General features: G+C 41.4%; 1 protein-coding gene across 1 annotated transcript in view; it reads left to right on the top strand.

Moving 5' to 3' along the window:
* The window catches only part of LOC311050220 (nesprin-2), a 92,875-nt gene that overhangs the window by 51,746 nt on the left and 18,506 nt on the right, over window positions 1-22,623 (top strand). Inside the window, exons 10-11 of the mRNA XM_084064203.1 lie at window positions 11,690-11,887; window positions 14,672-14,869. Coding sequence (XP_083920329.1) covers window positions 11,690-11,887; window positions 14,672-14,869 — 396 coding nt within the window. The remainder of the gene's footprint in view (window positions 1-11,689; window positions 11,888-14,671; window positions 14,870-22,623) is intronic.

Below are 22,623 nucleotides of genomic sequence, written 5' to 3'. Positions count from 1 at the left end.
GGTTGACGTTTGACCAGATAAGATCATATTTTGCAGAAATAGTCTGCGGCTGCCTACTTAGCTTAGTTAATGCCTCACATGGTATGCATAATCCCCCTTTGAAGTATCACATTTAACATACTCCATATTGCCTCCTTATGGGAATTCATTCAATATAGTTCTGCTACAGTGGGGGTTCTCAAAGTGGGGTCCGGGGACCCCCAGGTGTCCTTGAGGGAGTTCCAGGGGGTCCCCATCAAAATCGGTTTAACCACTGTAACCCTATTTTTTATTTTGTGTATTTGAAAATAGCCGATCCACAAGCCCACAACGCGTCGCATCACAACATGTTGTGTGCTTGTAGATCTGCAATTCTCAAATATCTTTAAAACATCTTGAAAGAATGTGAAAAACGTGGAATAATTTGGAATTTTTTTAACAACACAAATCTTATTGGGGTCCACGGCACAAATTATTTTCAGATGGGTGTCTGCGGCCAAATTCATCAATTTGGGGGTCCTTGAACATGAAAATGTTTGAGATTGAGAACCACTGTCCACAAGTCCTTCCCTCCAGGGACAGAGTGATGGGCCAAAACATTCCTATCGGTACTGTTAGTTTTGATGTTGGATGAATAATCGTGCCTCTCTGATGCTTTGAACACTGTGATATTGACTTTAACACGGCTCCTCTGCTGGCCGAAAGGGAGAAGTTTTAATTGATGGCGAGTGGGAACAGACAGCGTGCCGTGGGTTGATCTGCTCTGCTGTCCAGTCCTGACACAGATGCTGCACAGGCCTGCAGGCATTGTCTGTCTGTTTACCAGCCTGGCTCAGAGCCAAACGTCGTGTGTGTGTGTGTGTGTGTGTGTGTGTGTGTGTGTGTGTGTGTGTGTGTGTGTGTGTGTGTGTGTGTGTGTGTGTGTGTGTGTGTGTGTGTGTGTGTGTGTGTGTGTGTGTGTGTGTGTGTGTGTGTGTGTGTGTGTGTGTGTGTGTGACACAGGTTTTGAGTAAGAGTCATTGTCAATGTCTGTTTATCCAGCTGTGTGTGTCATTGTGTGACACCAATCCTGTGTGTGTGTGTGTGTGAGAGGGATGGAGAAAGTGAGTGCACTGTCAATGTGTGACACCAGCCTTTATATTGGTGTACGTGAGCATCTGTGTGAGAGGATTGAAAATTCCTGTTGATATTACTCTAGCAGTCTCACGCACACATGCACGCGTGCACACATGTGCGCGCACACACACACACACACACACACACACACACACACACACACACACACACACACACACACACACACAGTATAAAGTGGGGAATGTCAGTAATGCTGTGTATCGGACATGAGGAAACGCATCACACTGCCCGTGCATCTCTGCAAATACTTTTATATTGCTGTCAGTATGCTATGCTTATATTCCTTATTGTAGTCATTGAAAATTGTATAGAGTATTATATAGTAATATATTAATACATATATACTAAAAAGCTAATTAGGTTAAGTTTGTTCCCTGCCTGCACTCGACTATGAGCAAGGAATAGCCCCTTCCGGAACCCTGTATACCTTTTTTTGTATTTGGGAGGATGGTATCCAGGGTCCCTTGAAATTCATTGCCTTCTCCCATTCACCCGCTGGCGTTGGTACCACTCTCCGGTCTCGGACAAATATAATGTCTCTAAAGTGTTGCACAGAGATTTCAAAGATACTCCGAACTGCAGCAAGGTTTTGCGGAAACTTGTGTTGATCGGCGCTGATCGGTGTTAAACATGTGTAATCCATATTTTTTTATGTAGTTTTCCTCACTTCCGTCCTCTTATGTCCCGCCTGGCTAGCTGCACTTTCCCTAGCCAATCACAAGACGGGGGGGATATGGATATGGGGGGATATGGAGCGCAAGAGATAGCAAAACATGGATTTTAAAATGTGAATCTTTGACTGTCATCCCAAATACAAAAAAGGTATACAGGGTACCGAAGGGGCTAAGCGAGGAGCACCTCTCACAGCTTGCTCTTTGTTGAAATAACGGAAAATATTAACCTGGACAAAGTCACTGATACATTAGGAACGGTAGAAAGATTACAGTAATTTGTAGTCCTGGTACAGTATGGATTATTACCCGATTTTTACCTTGCCAGAATGTTATAATGGCAAATGTTGTCTAAATTATTGTTGCCACATCAGTGCTATTTTCTGTTGCATAATAGTCAATATTGTTTTTATTCTAATATCGCTCATACTTATATTTACAATTGTACCTAGACTTCAGTAGCTTGCGCCAACATGCCGTAAAGGGAGTCGACATGGGTGGTCGCATCGATGATCGCTCTCGCGTCCTGCGTCCTCGCATACCTTTCCTTATCCTCATCCTGTGGATTATGGATTTACACCTCAACTCCGCATGGATTATACACCAGAAGGATATGGAATTATACGAGACAGAAAAGGTAGAATCACACAATGACTTCTACCTAACCACTGGAACCGAGAAAAAACACCCAGGTTATGGAACCACGGCGATCCACTCGACTCTCACAGCCAACCCGAAGCGAAGAAACAAACCCCTGAATGGTAGATGTAATCGGAAGACGTACTTCTGTTTAATTCTACTACTTTCCGGAGACGTTGAAGTTAACCCTGGCCCTGTGACCACAAGGCAATCCGCTCGGCTCACAGCTGAAACCAACAGGCTAGCGGCAAACGTTGCCACAAGCAACGGGGCAAAACAACAACAAAGCCATGCTGGAACAAAGAACTTCCGGAGCACCGGAGCTAGCCTAGCCAACGTTGCTACCGAAGCTAGCCTCGACGACAACACCAACGGCTTCCCACCAACTCGACTAGGCGAATCAACCCAAATGATCAACCTAAACACCGACGTCGTATCCACCGCAGCCGTCGACGAGGACGCTTGCACCGACGCACAACGGCGATCAACCGGGAGATGCAGCGTAGCCGAGAACGTGGAACCAAGGAGTCACCTAGCTGTTTTCACCGGAGCAGAGACCTTGATGCACCGCTACAAACCTACGGTTCGCTCCAGGGCCAGGGTCCCAGCAGAGACCGTGATGGGACCATTAGCAGAGGCCGTGCTGGGACCTCCGCGCCCCATCCCCCCCCAACCCCCCAACCCTCCCCAATCCCCCAACCCCCCCCAACCCCCACTGCTGGCTGCCCACGACGGAACAATGGCTTTAATGGACACTACACCCCCCTCCCCCCCCGAGACTGCTCCTAAACATCTCTCAGTGGATAAACACCTATCCATTGAAAAAATGATCAAATCGTTTGGCGTTGGCTTGCACATGATACATCTTAATGTGAATTCTCTAGCAGGAGACAAGCTAACACAAATCAAGCAGATGTTTTATGATGGTAAGGTTGACATTTTAACTTTCTCTGAAACAAAACTTGATCAAGCGATAACTGATTCTGTGATTGAGATTGAAAACTACAAACTCTTCAGGAAAGATAGGAACAGAAACGGGGGTGGTGTTTGCATGTATGTTCATACTGACAATGTCTGCATCCTTCGGGAAGACCTGATGGATGAAAACATTGAAGCTGTGTGGGTCGAGATCATTTTTAAACATGCCAAACCTGTGCTAGTCGGTACCATATACAGACCTCCTAACCAGACTGATTTCTATGATAGACTTGATGAATGCTTAGCTAAAGTGGACCATGCGGAGACGATTCTTCTTGGTGATTTTAACACTGACATACTCCGCAAGGAAGCGTCAGTGTATAAGTCATTCAGGGCGTGTTGTGATCGGCATTCACTCCACCAGCTGATCACTCAGCCCACAAGGCTGTGTGTTTCCTCTCAAACTACCATAGATCTCATTCTAACAACGGACAAGGAAAAAATCCTAAATAGTGGTGTTTCCACCTGTGGCATATCTGATCACAACATGATCTTCTGCACCAGAAAGAAACGTAAACCTAAGACCGGTTACCACAAAACAGTCACAATCAGAGACCTCAAAAATTATAAGAGTGAGGACTTAGATCACAGACTGGAGGAACAGGATTGGTCCGACGTTCTAAACAGCACACAGGTAGACGAATCCTGGCTTTGTTTCAAAACCAAATTCATTCAAATTTTGGACAGTGTGGCTCCCATGAAAACCATCAGGGTCAAAACCCGCTCGGTACCATGGATGAATTCGGACATCCTTACTGCCATGAAAGTCAGAGACAAAAAGTGTTCTGAGCTTCATAAAAGTAGGATCAAACTAGCCAAATGTTTTAACAAAGGTCTCGAATCCCACGTAGCTAAACTTGAAAAGGAAAAAAACAAGCTAAGAAACAAGGTAAATAGCATGCTCCTGTTAGCAGAAAAAAGCTACCTCGATGACAAGATTGAGGAAAATCATAAAAAACCACGAGAGCTTTGGAGGCTACTCAAGAACCTCCTAGGCTGCAGCAAAAAATTGAAAACCAGGCTTTCAAACTTAAGCCTCAAGGTGAATGACACTCTCATTTCATCCAAACACGAAGTGAGTAAAATCCTCAACATATTCTTCACGACCGTAGCCTCAGATTTGGTTGAAAAACTTCCTCCACACTCTGGGAGATATGGTGAGGAGTATGTTGTCTCATTTTACGAAAAACAGGGTGTTTGCAAAGATGATTTTAAACTCTCCCCTGTGAAAACAGAAGAGGTGTTTAAAAAATTGAGTGCTCTTCATCAACACAGAGCCACAGGCCTCGACAATATCCCCCCCAAATTTCTAAAAGACTCAGCCGCCTCCATTGCTCCAATCATTACCCACATATTCAACCTCTCCACCACACAGGGACAGGTCCCCAACGACTTCAAAAAAGCAAGGGTGACCCCTCTGTTCAAAAAAGGAAACCAATTAGACCCTGGCAACTACCGCCCTATTTCTATTCTAAGCTCCATCTCGAAAGTCATGGAAAAAATAGTCTATGAACAGGTCGACAAGTATCTTGCCGAGAAAAATCTAATCTACAAATTCCAATCTGGCTTCAGAACAAACCACTCCACTGACACATGCCTTCTCTATTTGAACGACTCTATCAAACAAGAGATTGAAAAGGGCAAATATTGCGGCATGGTCATGCTGGACCTCCAGAAGGCTTTTGACACCGTTAATCACCCGATTATGATCAATAAGCTCAGAGCAATAGGTTTTGATGACACGTCAGTGAACTGGATGAGATCCTACCTGGAAGGGAGGGAGCAAGTGGTGGAAGTAAACGGCACCCAGTCCCCCCCCCTCCCAGTGACTTGTGGTGTTCCCCAAGGAAGTATACTAGGACCCTTACTGTTCCTGATATATGTGAATGACATGTCGTCAGCCTGCGACTGCAACCTGTTCCTGTTCGCAGATGACTCGGCCCTGCTAGTCTCGGACAGGGACAGGCTGCAGGTTGAGAAAACTCTCAGCTCTGAACTCAACAAGATCTGCATCTGGCTCTCCGAAAACAAGCTCTCATTACACCTGGGCAAAACGGAATGCATCCTCTTTGGGTCCACTCCTAACCTCAGAAAGGCAGAGAGCTTCACGATCAAAGCGGGTGATGATATCATCAAAAGAAAAAACGAAATTACTAGGGATGTCCGATATTATCGGCCTCCCGATATTATCGGCCGATATTAGCATAAAAATTGATATCGGGAAAATATCGGTATCGGTTTTTGAATTTTTTTTTTTTTTTTTGCTTTATAAATAAGTTACAGGAGTTCTTACTGTATATGGTGTGTGTGATATGAAATTTGAGCTTACCCTAATCACAATAATCCCCGCATATATCGGTATCGGTTGATATCGGTATCGGTAATTAAGAGTTGGACAATATCGGTATATCGGTTATCGGTAAAAAAGCCAATATCGGACAACCCTAGAAATTACCTACCTGGGCTCTATCTTGGAGGCTGACCTCTCTGGTGACAAAAATGCTGAAAAAACGATCAAAACGGTCCACAAAAAAACACGCTATTTGCGGAGTATTGATCGTAAAGTCAGTAAGAAGACTCTGAAGACTCTTGCAGTGGCCCTCATACAAGGTCATTACGATTATGCATGTACTTCATGGTATCACAACACCACCAAGGCCTTAAAAACAAAGCTCCAAACATCCCAAAACAAACTTGTAAGGCTACTTCTTGGCCTCAACTACAAAATCCATCTAACCCCTGATCATTTTGATAGGATTGGATGGCTTAGGGTTGCGGACAGAGTACAGCAACTTGCTATGGGCCTGGTCTTCAAGATATATCACAACATTGGGATCCCCCTGTATTTGTCAAAATACTTCCAAAATGTTAATGATGTCCACGATCACAATACCAGAGGCAGCTCCACAAACCTTGTCCAACCCTTTTTTGGCTCAACAAAGGGAAGTAACTCGTTCTCATGCTATTCATCAAAAATGTGGAACGCCCTACCAAAAGGAGTAAAGGAGTGTAAAACCCTACTCTCTTTCAAAACAGCCCTAAAGATACACCTTCAGGAGGCTGCAATTGGAAAATGGCCCCTGTCTAAGTCCTAACCTAACCTACCCCCCTACCCCCCCCCCTCTCTCCTTCTCCTTTTGTACATATTTCTCACTCTTCATACCAGTAACCTGTAAACTGATTGTATGACATTCTATAGTAGTTGTGTATATCTGTCTGTCTCTTTTATGTCATCATGATTTGTGTGCATGGGGAACTCATTTGAAACAAGCTCTGTGCTTTTATGAGTCTTCCAGTTTAGTAGACCTTGTATTGTGAATTTGTACTTCCATGTACTGTTGTTCTCATGTCTTACTAAATAAAGTACATCAATCAATCAACTCTGCCCCTGGACATGCAGCCATGTTGGATGACTGAGGTTAATAGGTGGGAAAAGATTAACAGCAGCAAAACTATCTAACAATCTGTTTATTAACTTGCAGAGGTGATTCCAAATGTTAAACTTTCAGTGAATTTTAGGAAGTACTGAGCATACGACTGGATACAGGACACTGGATTTTTTTGTTTTGCTGTTGTTAATCTTTGGCCGCCTATTAATCTTTGGCCGCCTGTTAACTTCAATTCATCAAGTATCCTTTTTAGTTTTTTTCGTCATTCACTGTAAAAGGAATGCGACAAAAACAAAAAATCTCCATGTATTCAAGGCTTCACATGGTTAGTAATCGAGTCATTTCGGGGGGTGAAGTATTCCTTATTTCCTTGAAATGATCTTTGTTGTCTCCCTGGCGTGCCATAAATACTGACAACAAAAATATGCAGCAAACTGGATGTGTGAATCCACCGACGATCTAATGGAATAACAAAAGTCCCACTGTGCTGGTTCTGTCTGAGCAGCGTTGTGAAAGTTCAAACGCTCTTCCTCTCCCGTTTTACTGCTGAAGACACAGGATGTGCTATCTATATCTGCACGGTTTCCTGGATGGGCTTCTGTTCTTTGACTTTGAATGAGAGTCGAGAGGAGATGGCAGGGGAGGGAAAACAGAGCTCATTGTATAAAAGAGAAGAGTCGGAGAAAGGAATGGACACAGATTGAGAAAGCGAGAGAGACGGATAGGAGAGGAAATGAGAATAATAGTCTAAAAGCTGCTCCTTACACCCAACTACACCAAAGAGGATCATCAACGTGGCCGACATTGTCCTCCTTAGACTCCCACTAGTGGGACTAAATTGAAAATAATTACCTTTGGTGATTGTGTGCAAAATTTACATTTTGCCTGAGGGTGGCTCTAAAGGAAAGGTTATGAGGTCACTTAAATGGTTAGGGTTCATCCTCCTGGGAGCATGAATGTGCTCATCAAGTTTCATCACGATAACGGCTTGTGATGGACATTTTTGTCAACATTTTATTAGATTTTTGTCACAGACGGATACAATGGGCGGGCAAAATTATTAGCAGAAAATCTGAATCAACTAAATGTATACTGGTGGACTCCTAATGTGCCATAGTGTCTATTTCTGCATTAACCCTTTAAGACCGGGAACGCATCTGTGTCATTTTAAGATTTCTAGATATATATATACAGATATACAAGCTCGTAGATACGAGCTTGTAGATCTGCTATTTTTTTTTTTATCGTGAAAATGTGTGCAAATCTTTAGTTTGAATATATATATACTTTTTTAAAGCGAAAGTTTTTAACCCAAATCTTTGCTTCTGGGGATTCTTCTAAATCTAAGTTCTAAGTCTTCTAAATCCTAACAGTTTTTTTTTCCTAAAGTTTTTTTTTGTTGCTATATTTTCAATGGTTTTCAAACTTTTTTCATGTCAAGGACCCCCAAAATAATATGTATTTGTCCGCGGACCCCCTCCCATCTAAGAATATTTTGTTCCAGGGACCCCCAGAAGCAAAGATTTGAGTTAAAAATGATTTGCACAAATTTTCAAGATTTTTCTAAAAAATAGCAGATCTACAAGCTCATAGCGTGGCACTCGGTGCCGCGCTATGAGCTTGTGTATCTGCTATTTTTGAATAGCCAAAGAAATCTTAAAATGACACACATGCGTTCCCTTCCCGGCCTTAAAGGGTTAATTAAACCGTGTCCTACCTATTCTGAAGAGTCAGTCACTGTATCTTAGCCACTGTATAATGGATGTATACAGGCATCAATAATATTCAGCGTTTGTCCGTGTATGGACACAATGATGAACCCCTCATGCCATGGTAATCAGCCCATTAGAGTTTGATGTATTTTGTGTACAAGTGGAAATTGTTGCTTAAAAGCAGAGAAACAGTGTAATATGGATCAACATGACATAAGCTATTGATAATGTAGGATACAGCTGACAATTGTACATTTGTGGAGGTTTAACAAGCCGTTTTCACAATTTCAGTTCTTTTCTAAAAAATATTTACCAAATCTGTAATGTTTCAAATTCCAGAGTCGTACATTTTTCTAGGAGTTTGCCTTGGCAATTTACACTTAGACTGGCAAAACAACTTTCACCTTGTCTGAGACACACACACACACGCTCACACACACACACACACACACACACACACACACACACACACACACACACACACACACACACACACACACGCTCACACGCACGCACGCACACACACACACACACACACACACACACACACACACACACACACACACACACACACACACACACACACACACACACACACACACACACAATGATTTGGTGTTCTGTTTCTTAATTAATAATTTTACTGCAGTTATTGTTATTTACTGCAGATATTGTTAAGTGTATTTATTGCATTTAGTACACAAGGCCAAGGACTGGATGTTTTGTTCCCTGTGCAGAATGTGAATGTGAATGAATGCATTAACCCATTAAGATTCTGTTTCTTTTTTCTGAGACTTTTCAAGGACCCCCAATTCCATACATATATATAATATATGTGTGTGTCCGCGGACCCCCCATCTGAAAATGTTTTGTGCCAGGGACCCCCAGAAGAGTGAGCTTGCATCTCTGCTATTTTTGAGAACCACTAAACCAATGTTCTAAATCCGCGCCCAACAGAAACACATGATGCTATATATAGCTAAAATCTACGACACAGATGCTGAAATGGTGAAAAGTGTGACTTTGGGTTTTATAAATATTGAACCAAAGAAAAGTATTGACAAGAGCTTATGACAAAATAATAACTACATTGGATCTATTGGAAAAGCTGGTTCTCTTTTCCATTTCCTTGAAAAGTAACACTTGGCCGTTTGAGACTCCGGTTGTTGTCTGTCTGCCAGGGGGAGTTCCTCTGTAAACTGAACTCCTTACCACACTACCTCTGTACCCTCCCTCCAGCACGAAGCACTCCCTCTTGTTCTCCATCTCATCTTTCATTCCTATTCATATAGTTTTTTTCCCTTTCTGCCTCACTGTCTCTCTTTAGTTCCGTATTCATTCTTCCCCCATTCAAATGATGCATGTTCTCTTTCTCTCACCCGAGTCACCCCCCCCCTCCCTGTGTTTCTGTGAGTGTGAACTTGAAACTCCAGTGGGAGAGGATCCGTGTAAAAGAGAGTGCGAGCCTGTATTACCATATTGTTGCTGTGGGGCAGAAAACCTCCTATCTCCATATTCAAACTTTTTTATGTATTTCCGTAATTCAACGTCCTGCTTGATCATACTGTAACTACAGCGTCACACAAAAGCGTCAAAAGTGGCAGATCGTTTCGAGCTTGTAGATCTGCTACTTTTGCTATTTTAGAATTTGAACCCTGAAAAGTAACAGTTTTGGACATGTGAGGTTTCCACCCGACAGAGACAATATGATTACAGTCGCAACAAATACATCAAAGCCTCTCCGTGGAATTGTCCTCTCTATGTCTGCTCTCTGGCACCTACTGACAAACACCATGACACTGACAGCTAAGAAAATGCTTTGATATGCGTCAACGCCGCATTTTCCTTCCACATTTTTGTGGTTCAGGGATCCCTATAGGCAGGGTTAGATTTGAAATGTCATTTTTTTTAACCACTTACTCCTATATACAGTAATTCTTCGTATATAGCAAATGTCCAGGAGAGTGATAATCTAATTGTGCTGTATATCTAATACCAAAATATGGTCAGTACAGCTACACAACCTATAGCCTGACACTCAGCCTGACACTCGTTTCACTCCATTATTCAGTCTGAAATCCCTCTCAGTGCAGCCGTTTTCTGAGATGGGGGCGTGGCCAAAGTGGGACTCTTTGGCGATTGGGTCATTCTGGATTATCCCGATCCCGATTGGGCCGGGCCCGCCGGTTAGATTTTCAACCAAGAAAACCCTGCCTTCTACAGCGTCACCAGATCCTTAATACGAGGCTAGCGATTCAGGGGCTGCAGCCAGGCTAATAGAACCCCAATACATACTTTTCAAGAAAAAGAAAAAAGAATGTTCCACTGCATCAAATGTAGTTATTAATTAGTCACAAGCTCTCGTTAATACTTTTCATTTGTTAAATATAATATATCTATAAAACCCACAGACAGACTGAACCACTTTCACTTACATTTTTTTTTAAATGGCATATATTTTTGCATTTTTAGCTACTTTTGCGCGACACTCTTGTATGACGAAGTAGGGCATTAATTTACAAAAAAACAAAGAGTTGGCATATGGTAGTCTCGCATAGCCAGACCCCACAGAAAATGAAAAACAGCGACCTCTGCTGTTTCTGATTTTGTCTGTGGGGTCTGGCAGGAGGCAAATGGAAGACCAGTGCGCAGGGAAACCGGGGTTTGTGTCTGCCTTCAGCGCATCACTTCCGGTTGGTGCGACTACGTTTTCATTCCCACTAACAATATTTCTACACGGAACACTAACACCACTTCTCCCAGAGAACATGGATGGTTTTGGTTATAAGCCCACTTGTTTCTATGATGAAAGAGTAATTTAAAATGTGAATATCTTTCCGTGGTTTTGTCCGCTCCGAGGACGCTATTGCTAAATTAGTTTTGGCTAGTTTCGAGGGGGGAAGGGTGGATGGACACGTGAATCCCGCCCACTACATTTGATTGGGTAAAGCGCGGCCTGCTTCCTGATCTGAAGGCACGCCCACTTGTAGCCAATGCGCACACGTTATGACGAACCTCTCCGACAGATTCCACCGCAGGGCAGAATCTGTTCTTGAGAGATTAGGCATATGGAGATGCAACGTTTTCGCCTGACAGCAACTATATGTACTCTTCCAGTAGGTTTGTAATGGGTATGTACTGTACCTGCTGATTCATCTTTCCATTTCTTTGTTGCTCCCCTCAGACGGGAGTCGGAACGCAGGAGGGCGGGACTCAGTCATCCAGGGTCCAGTGGGCTGCTTCCACTCCTGACGAACAGGTCTGTGAGCCAGTCAGCTTCGACCGTGGACGTGTGAGGGCGTGGCTTGGGGACCAGAGCCCCATCGCGCCCGACAGAAGACGTTTCCGTTCCACAGGCGTGCAAACTGATTGGCTGGCACTGGTGAGCGCTAAATCACAATCACCTTTTATCACAATATGTTATGCGACGTGATACACCCCACTTATGTGTGTGTGTGTGTGTGTGTGTGTGTGTGTGTGTGTGTGTGTGTGTGTGTGTGTGTGTGTGTAATTCTTTTGTTGTGTTTCCTCAAACGTTGTAGTGGAAATAATATAAGGTGGAAGAGGTGTTGCTGTGTTTTCTTCACCACATGGTTGTTGTATACAGCAGTGGTTCTCATAACGTTTTCATGCCAAGGACCCCCGAATTGATACATATTTTGCCGCTAACCCCAATCTGAAAATGTTTGTGCCAGGGACCCCCAGAAGAGAAGATTTGTGTTCATTTCAAGATCTTTCGAAAATATCCAAAAATAGCAATGTACAGTACGTATAAAATATGGATAAAGGGGTTAAAATGTATTAGCACATTTTGCTGGGGACCCACTGGAACCCCCTCAAGGACCCCTGGGGGTCCCCGTACCCCACTTTAAGAACCAATGTTAAATAGTAGAGCAGCTGATACAGCTATGTTTCAACTGAGTCTAGAAACACTGCAGCAGACAAAACTGAACTACGGACCAGTGTCACTTAGGTTTTAGGACTGAGATTTTGTGCTGCTTCTTGTTACATTCTTTATACTAAGTTGACTGAAACATCTTTCCTCTTTATAAAAACAATTTAAAAGATACTACAACGGCCTCTTGGAATGTGAATATTGCTTTAGCCAGCATAGAAATTCCAATACGCTATTATGCAGGACTGCACCTCGGAACAGCCCACTGCTCAGCCTCTTGGAGATATTGACCTTATCGTCCAAAAATATGAATACTTGCACATTTCTGGCTAACCCACATCTCTTGGACGTGTAAACCACTGGTTCTGAAGGTCGGGTACTGTAGATCTGTAAATGAGGAATAGTTAAAACAGCTATTTTCTTGCCTAAAAAGATTAAGAAATACTGACAAATATTCGCTTATGGGATCCGTTGTCAAAAATGTATCAATTTGGGGGTTCTTGACGTGATTTTTTTTAAGAATAACTGCTGTAAACTGTATATTTAGTTATTACACTGGGGAGACTGAAATTGATTAACAAACTCAATCAAATGTTTTGTATGTATGTTTGTACAGCATGTATGTATGACACACACACACACTCACACACACACACGTTAACGTTAGCCAAAAATAGCAGATCTACAAGCTCGCAATGCATTGTGACGCATTGTGAGCTTGTAGATCGGCAATTTTTGGCGAAGAGATTTGGTGTCAACAGAAAAAAAGTGGTCAAAGAACAGTTGTACGTAATTTAAGTCCAGTTTTCTAAGACTACAGGTGTTTAAGTGTATAAGGCAGATAACCATTCAGTGACTAGTTCTGTCGAGTGGTGTAAAGTAAATAAGAACATATACTCAAGTATTGTACTTAAGTACAATTTTGAGGTAGTTTTGCTTTACTTGAGTATATCCAATTGTCAGTAGTTTTACTTCTACTCCACTGCATCTCATAGACATATTGTACTTTTACTCCACTACAATTATTTGAAAACTTTAGTTACTAGTTACTTTGTAGATTTTGATTATTATTACAATATAAGTTAACCACTTAACCATCCTATCTACATTTCGACCATTCGAAAATAGCAGATCTACAAGCTCACAATGCGTCGCGTCACGACACATGTGTGAGCTTGTAGATCGGCTATTTTCAAAAGATTTCTTATACATTTTGAACTCGTGAAATGGGACATTCTGCGCAATGAGTACTTTTACTTTTGGTACTTTAAGTATATTTTGATGCCGGTACTTTTACTCAAGTACATTTTGAATACAGGACTTCTACTTGTAACAGAATATATCTACATTGCAGTATTGCTACTTTTAAGTAAAACGTGATAGCAGTGGTGGAAAAAGTACTCAAATTCTTTACTTAAGTAAAAGTACCAATACTGCAATATAAAAATACTCTGTTACAAGTAAATGTCCAGAATTCCAAATTTACTTGAGTAAAAGTACAAAATTATTGGCATCAAAATGTACTTAAAGTACCAAAAGTAAAAGTACGAAATATTTGAAAATAGCCGATCTACAAGCTCACAACGCGTCGCGATGCGACGCGTTGTGAGCTTGTAGATCGGCTATTTTCAAATAGCCTATGTATAAAATATGGATAAAGTGCTTAATGTATATTTCATGATATCATAATTTATATCTGAAAGTAAACTAGTAACTAAAGTAGGGTTGTCCGATATTGGCTTTTTTACCGATAACCGATATACCGATATTGTCCAACTCTTAATTACCGATACCGATATCAACCGATACCGATATATGCGGGGATTATTGTGATTAGGGTAAGCTCAAATTTCATATCACACACACCATATACAGTAAGAACTCCTGTAACTTATTTATAAAGCAAAAAAAAAAAAAAAAAAAAAAAAAATTTTTTTTTTTTTTCAAAAACCGATACCGATATTTTCCCGATATCAATTTTTATGCTAATATCGGCCGATAATATCGGGAGGCCGATAAAATCGGACATCCCTAAACTAAAGTGTTCAAATAATTGTAGTGGAGTAAAAGTACAATATTTGCCTCTGAGATGTAGTGGAGTACAAGTAAAAGTATTGGAAATTGGAAATACACAAGTAAAGTACAAATATCTCAAAATTGTACTTAAGTACAGTACTTAAGTAAATATACTTAGTTACTTTACACCACTGCGTGCAAGTCCCTTTTCCATCACTGGTTCTGTCAAACATGATTGACTTTTTTGATCCTCAGACGGGAGTCGTAACGCAGGAGGGCGGGACTCAGTCAACCAGGGTCCAGTGGGCTGCTTCCACTCCTGACGAACAGGTCTGTGAGCCAGTTAGCTTCGACCGTAGACGTGTGAGGGCGTGGCTGGGGGATCAGAGCCCCATTGCGCCCAACCGAAGACGCTTCCACTCGGCAGGCGTGCAAACTGATTGGCTGGCTCAGGTGGGTTCTAAATCACAATCACCTTTTATCACAATATGTCATACAATGCTTGAAACACCCCACTTAAAGTTATATTCTTTTGGTTAAACAAACAAAACATTTTTTTTAAAGGTTAAATCTCTATATTCTGTTAGCAAGCATTGCTATAAAGCAGGGGTCTTCAACAGGGGGTCCGGGACCCCTAGGAGGTCCTCAAAATTAGGTCTGCCAAATCTTTGTGTGACATGATTTTTTTTTTGCCCTAGAATCCCTTTTCTGAGGAGAACTTTAGCCAAAAATCGCTGCGAGGCGTTGTGAGCTTGTAGATCGGCTATTTTTGGCAAAGAGGTGTAGGCGTAGAGGGAAAAAGAACGTCAACAAAAAAAGTTGAATCTAAAGCACAATTTTATACAATATAGAGGGGGGTCCCTGCTTCATCTCTCTCTCAGCTAGGGGGTCCTTGGGCTGAAAACGTTGAAGAGCCCTGCTACTGTATAAAGTGTTTGTTCAGTAACAGGGGTCTCCCTCCAGCTCTTTAGTAAACAGAAAATACATTTTCAGGTGGGTTGACAATTACTATTGTCGTAGTATGCTCTACGACAGTGACATTTGGTAGCAGTTTCAGTTGGTGGCAGACGTTCAGGCTGAAATTGCATGGGCACATTACGGTCACACCGGAAATGTGTGCTACAAACGTTATGATACACGCAGTCTGCAGCATGTAGATCACTATGATAGTATTCAATTCTACCTTTGACTTTGAATGACCACTCATCATTTAGTTTATCACAGCTTTGCAATATAGACTTTGCAAAGTTGTCTGCTTTCACATAACTGTGGTCGGCACTTCCTTCATGAACATTTGTGCCACAGAAAAGGCAATCAGTTTGGCTATTGAATGGACCTTCAGACAGCCTAGTACTAGTCCTTTTATTTGTGGTACTGGATTCACTGCTCTGTTTCCTCTGTAAATGAAGATGAATTTGTCGACTATTTATGTACAATTGGCGGCATTTGCAATGCACTTTAATGCCAGTGGTCACAGCAATAGTGTCACCTCTTTGAACACTATTGATCCCATCAGCACCCTTCTGCCCCCTTTTTGCAAATGGGACAGATCTGGTCACTGAATGCACTCATCTTGAACCTAGCAAGGCAAGGGCTTGGCAAAAATCTTTCTCTAATAAGCAGGAGTCAAAGATAATGGTCAAAAAGAAGGCTTTAACTATGCTAGCTTGAGAGCTGAAGAGTGCAAAACAATCTGGCAAAGACTAGAATGAAACTGATCGAGGCTTAAACAGCGCTGCCTTGATTGCAGAGGCAGCTGCCTTGATTGCAGACCTACCCCTGCGTCTGGGCATGTCTGGATACTAGGTATCCATAGAGATTTTAAGCTCCCGGGTTAGTGTTTTCTAATGTAAAACTCAAGTCACATCCTGACTTGCCTACGTAATTGGTGACGTTTGGAAATACGAGTCAAATAGGACCCTGGCCAGACTGAATAGCGAAGTGAGAAAAAAAAACTTGGATTCCAGGCTTTAAAAATGTATTATATCACTTGCAGCACCTTTAATCATATTACTGGTTGCTTGTATCTTTCATGAACTAAAGATCACTAAACATGTGTGTGTACAGTACATGAGTGGTTGTGTATTTGTCTACATGTGTGTGTGTGTGTGTGTGTGTGTGTGTGTGTGTGTGTGTGTGTGTGTGTGTGTGTGTGTGTGTGTGTGTGTGTGTGTGTGTGTGTGTGTGTGTGTGTGTGTGCGTGCGTGCGTGCGTGCGTGCGTGCGCGCGCGCGCGCGCGCGCGTGTGTGTCCGCGCGCGCGCGTGTGTGTGTCCACACGCGCGCATGGGGTGTGTGTGTGTGTGTGTGTGTGTGTGTGTGTGTGTGTGTGTGTGTGTGTGTGTGTGTGTGTGTGTAAAAATCTCCTGACCTAACATTTCACTTCATGCCTGTTAACTCCGACTGTAAATACCGTTTTTTTCTTGGAATCCTCTGTCAACACACAACAGGGCATATTAGTGGCGGCCATTTTGTGGTTCCACAGATCGAAAGCCCATTCATTTCTCCTAACTGTCACGGTTGGAGACAGGGAGGTGTAGGACCCAAGTGCAGAACAGAGGCAGAGGATGAGGCAGAGGCAGATCGAATACAATTATTAACCAAAGAACAGGACCAGGAACCTTTTTTGATGGATTGCATACTTTATTAGCAGTTTGCAGAAAAAAGAACAGGAAAGTGCAGTTCAATACAAGGTCAGCTAAGAGGATTTAAAACCCAAGAAAGCCTAAAAAATATATATACAGTAAACAGTTCGAGGGGGGGGGGGGGGGGGGGGGGTAGGCTTTGACTTTTACATGGGCCAGTTTCGAATTGCAGCGCTGCAATTCCGGCTTTTGGTGGGGCATTCCACATTTTTGTGGCATAGCAGCAGAACAAATTCAAACCCTTTTTAGTGTCAAATCTGGTGAAAAAACATAGGAAATACACGAAGAGACTAGGAATACAGAACTAGGAGCAAAGATATAATACTAGGAAAACAAACACTAGGAGCTAGACTTTGACATACACTTACAAACTAACCAGGAACAGAAAACACAAGGGCATATGAATACACAAGGACTAACTAGACACAGGTGAACACAACTGATGATCAACACTGGGATAGACTGGGGGACTAAGAGGAATGTTTAACAACCATTCAAATCATATACTTGGAGTCCCCCCACACGTCTCTATACTAGGCCCCCTCCCATTTTCACTCTACAATAATTATCTTCAAGCTCACAATGCATCGCGCTGCGATTCTTCGTGAGCTTGTTGATCGTCTAGTTTTGCCAAATGTTTGCCCCAGAATGTTTTCCCCACTAAGTTTCACGTGGTCAAATAGAACAGAACCAAGGATTCTCCCTTTCCTCCCAGCAAATATTGATATTCTGTACTTTATTTGCCCCACTATAGGTAAAATGGAATAATTCCAGACATTCTCCTTATCAAGGTAGTCTGGTGTATTAAGCTATCAAGAGGAACAAAATGATCTTTTTATCATATTCAAACAACAAAACATACATTCACTGCCATACATGTGCCCCCCCCCCCCCCCCCCCACACACACACACCTTTTAAAGCACCTTGTTTTCAGGTTGTTGTTTTTTACATGGGGTGCTCAGTACACTTCAGTATCTATATTTATCTAATACATATTTCCCATTCGTGGGGCAATTCAGTTCATGCAAAAGTGCAAGAGTGCAAAAAAAAAGAAAGAAAAGTGTCATTTGCTTTTAAGGTCAGGAACGTGTTTGAAATGTAAACATTCCGGAAAGGGCTTGACCTGCTCTTATAAAACAGCCCAACACTAAAGTACAGAGATAATGTGAAAATATTGCTGAAGTGTAAGTACTAGTAGTAGTACTCTGGTAAAATGCCTGTATTCAAATTTGTATTTGAGTAAAAGTACAAATATATCATTGGCATCAAACTTACTGTACCAAAGTAAATGTACTCAAATTTGTCAACAAAAAAAAAACAGTTCTACATGCTCACAATGTGCCGGGATGCAACACATTGTGAGCTTGTAGTTTGTCTATTTTCGAATAGCCGAAGTATAAAATAGGGCTTATGTTGTTAATGTATGTTTTGTATTGACAATCTAAATCTGCAAAGTAACTAGTAACTAAAGCTGTCAAATAACTGTAGTGGAGTAAAAAGTACAAAATGTTCCTCTGAGATGCAGTTGAGTGTAACTATAGAACAAAATTACATTTAGCATAACATTTTACTTAAGTACAGTTCAGAATACATTTACTTTACCCACTGATGTCAGGACAGCAGTCATTGCCCATCTTTCGCCGTAGGGCTGAAAACCCACTCTTCAGGAAAAGCCTACTTGTTGTTAACTAGTTGTACGAGCTCTTGTTTTATTGTTTTATTGGATCTTGTTTATTCGATACACTTATTGGTTTTAGCTCTTGCTCATTTGATTTTCCTATTTGTCGCATCTGTTTAAGAAAATAGGTAGCTGATATATTGCACTTTTACCTTAGCGCTAGGTATACTCCTCTTAGTTGCTTGTTTTAGAAGAGAATGCACTTAAAGGATCTACACCATGAATTTAAAACAAATATTTAATATTTAATATCATATTGTTTATGTCCCTGAAACGTTTTTCAAAAGGTTTGAGCCTAAATCAAGCCTCAGATATACTCATTCCAACTAACTTCTCTCTGGCTTATAAAGCACTTTCACCTGCAATACCACATTGTCCTGAGCCAGTTTGTATGCATGTTATCTCCTGGTTCTGTGTGGAAAAAGTAAAAAAGAAAGAGAAAAAAAACCCTGAAAAAACGGGAGGGATTTCACCAGATGTGACGTCACGTCTGGGTGAAAATCAGTTTGGTCTGTTCTGAGACCAATTTACAGAAAACCCCAGATATGCTGTGAAAGCCTGAGTGTTCAAACTGGGGTATTTTGGGGGATAGAAGAGAGGTAGGGAAGACCAAAAACACACAAAAAAGAAGGAAAAGTTAAAATTCATGGTGTAGTCCCTTTAAGACTTCTGGTGATTAGTAGTCTCCTTGCCTACCTATGTTGAATGCACTTATTGTAAGTCGCTTTGGATAAAAGCGTCAGCTAAATGACTGTAATGTAATGTAATGTACTTGTTTACTTTCCCCCACTGACTGAGGTGTTATGCCACCCTGACATTGCAAATTGAAACATACCTGTGCAGCCGCTATAGAAGGTCCTCAATCCCCACACTGTCAAGTAAGCTCATCGTGGCCTCTGCTTTGTATTGCTTTGTAAAGATTTTAGTAGATTGCTTTTGCGGCCATTTTTATGACTGTACACAGATTAGAATTCATTGGCTCTAGCAGTTATTCCTCTCTCTTTGCGGCATTAAGCTCCCAAAGTATCCATTTTTATACGTCCCATCCATCTTGGCAAGCGGTAAACAAATTCATAAATTGTTGATTTATAAAAGTGTCTGGCTGCCTTGGTCTCCCATTTTAACTGTGGCCATAAAAGAAAGTTCAGGACTAACTTTGTAACTTGAAGGCTTTTTTTGGTGTCTTTTCCCATGGCTGTCTACTTGTTTACCTGTCTGTTTATTGGTTCAGATACTATGTTGGTCTGACCAATGCCATTTTTTTGGGTCCGATCCCGATTTTGTAGAGTCCTAGAGTGTTGATTTACCATCCAATCAATTTGAAAAACTTTGACTTGATTATAATTTGTACTGGAGAACATTTAACTTAAAGACGCACTGAAGAGACATTTTCGGTCATTTTATTTTGAAGGTTCAGCCTGAAACGTCGGCTCAACGACTCTAAACCAATCAGAAGGTCCCATCCCTTCAGGCTATGGGACGTTGGATCTCAATCACTTCAGCCGTGCGCAACATGGCTAGTGTTTGTTTACAAGTGAGAGAGAGACGGCCAGTGAAGCACGTTTGCTACTACCTGGCTTATTTCTAACCTATAATGTTTTCAGATACATATTTTAGTGTGCAGATGAAGTTTAAAATGAGTAATACACTCATCTTCAATGAGATTCAAAACGGAGTACGCACGCACACACGCACGCACGCACGCGCACACACACACACACACACACACACACACACACACACACACACAGTCTGTTGGAGTTTTGCCTAAAGGAAATTGAAACCCACCTCTGTCTTGTTCCATCTGTGAAAATGAAGTTTAATATCTAGTTTGGGTATCTAGTCAACCTACAATGCTGAATGCTCTCATTGTAGGTTGATAAAGTCATGCTGTTGCAATACTTTCCTCAAATTTCCGCATTCTCATTTATTGATCCCTGTGTGTCATCACAGCCTGCAGTAAGTGTGAAAAACACGGAACAGCTAAATAACTTAAAGGGGCTACACCATGAATTTCATTTTTTTTTAGGTTTTTAGTATTTTTTGGGTTCCCCAGTGTCTCTTGTACCCAAAAAAATATATTTTTTTAACATTCAGTCATTCATGCTCATTTCATGGATTTCCTGAATGGGCGTGTCTGAACAGGCCATTTCAGAATGGCAGGGCAAGTGATGTCACTTGCCCTGATTTTGCATTGATGATGGCCAGACAGAATTGCTCAGTAGCTCCCCCCTGCCCAATAGGACGTTTTGGTATTGCAGCTGAAAAAGCTTCGACAGACAGTCAGATTGTGAGAAAAAATATCTGGATGTTTTTTAGGCTTACAACCTGTTTAAAACGTATTAGGGGGCAATATTTATATATAATATATTTTTTTTAATTCATGGTGTAAGCCCCTTTAATAACAATAGAAGTACAAAAATGCAGTGGTTTAGTGACTAAGAACATTTACTCTTTAGAATTCCCGAATTGTACTTGTAACAGAGTATTTTTCTACATTGCAGTATTGATACTTTTACTTAAGCAAAACATTTGAATACTTTTTCCACCACTGCAAAAATGGAATAAAGACAAAAATAAGAGTAAAACAGGTAGTTAGTTGAAGCAGAACATATTTTAAAGCAAAAGAAAATAATAATAATATGGTCCAAACTCCCTTGTGGTATTTGTCACTGTATATTTGCACATACAGTGACACACACACACACACACACACACACACACACACACACACACACACACACACACACACACACACACACATATATATATATATATATATATATATATATATATATATATATATATATATATATATATATATATATACACACACACACACAGTATAACAGTTATATGAGTATACTTATGAGGAAGAGAATCAAACTGATGGTGGAGGTTGAATGAACTCAAGTCAAATAGCCAGTTTGTCAAGAGAGAGACCAAGGACAAGGAAACAAATACATTTTCCAAAAGTTACCCCTCTCTCTCTTTGTATCTTGTTCCATCTGTGAACATCAAGTTGAATATCTAGTTTTGGATAGACAATGGTCTAATAATTGTACAGTACAGTACTCAAGTACTGTACTTGAGTACACTTTTTAGGTATTTTTTACTTTACTGGAGTATATCATTTTGACCAAGAAGTCTGTGCCCAATTTATTACGGTCCCTTGCCTGCTTTTGGGTGCCGACCCACTGGTTGAGAAACAGTGCTGTAGAGCAAGGGTCTTCAATGTTTTTTTGTTTCGTTTTTGTTTGTTTTTTGGTGACCTTTTTCATCCCGCCGGGGAACTTGTTTTCAGCTTCACCCAGCTGAGTGCTGCCCACAGAGGAGCGCGGAGGAGGAAGCAGTTCAAATCAAATCAAACTTTATGTATAGATTACATTTACATACAACCAAAGATTGCCCAAAGTGCTGCACAGAAAGAAACAAAAATATCTTTTTTTTTACATAAGTCGGCCTCCTGGTGGCGCTATAAAAGGCAAATGTGAAAAATGCAGGGCAGATGTTTTTCCTTGGCCTCTCGGGAGTGTGCGTGCAAGTTTCTGGCAGATCGGTGCAGCTATATTTAAAAAACGCAAATCGGCCTGTTATAGCGCCACCATGAGGCTGATTTAAAAATGTTCAAGTGGCATTTCTTCCTCGGCCTAGTAGGAATGTGCATGTGAAATGTTACGGAAATCGCAAGCTGCGTTCATGATTTTAGGCATTGTGTTCAAAACGGAGCAATCCTGCAAACTTTGGGAGCCAATCTTAGCCAATCAGGATGGAATCTGGAAAATCGGACAGATCCGTGTTGATCACATGACTATAGAGATACTGTGTACAGATTTGCGTGTTTTTTGGACAAAACCTGTAGGAGTAATATCCAAAAATGTGTTT

The sequence above is a fragment of the Gymnoscopelus microlampas genome (genome assembly GCF_963454915.1).
Source record: "Gymnoscopelus microlampas genome assembly, chromosome: 8".
Lineage (NCBI taxonomy): Eukaryota > Metazoa > Chordata > Actinopteri > Myctophiformes > Myctophidae > Gymnoscopelus > Gymnoscopelus microlampas.
Note: the sequence above shows the minus strand (reverse complement) of the source record. Positions and strands in the feature narration are given on the sequence as shown.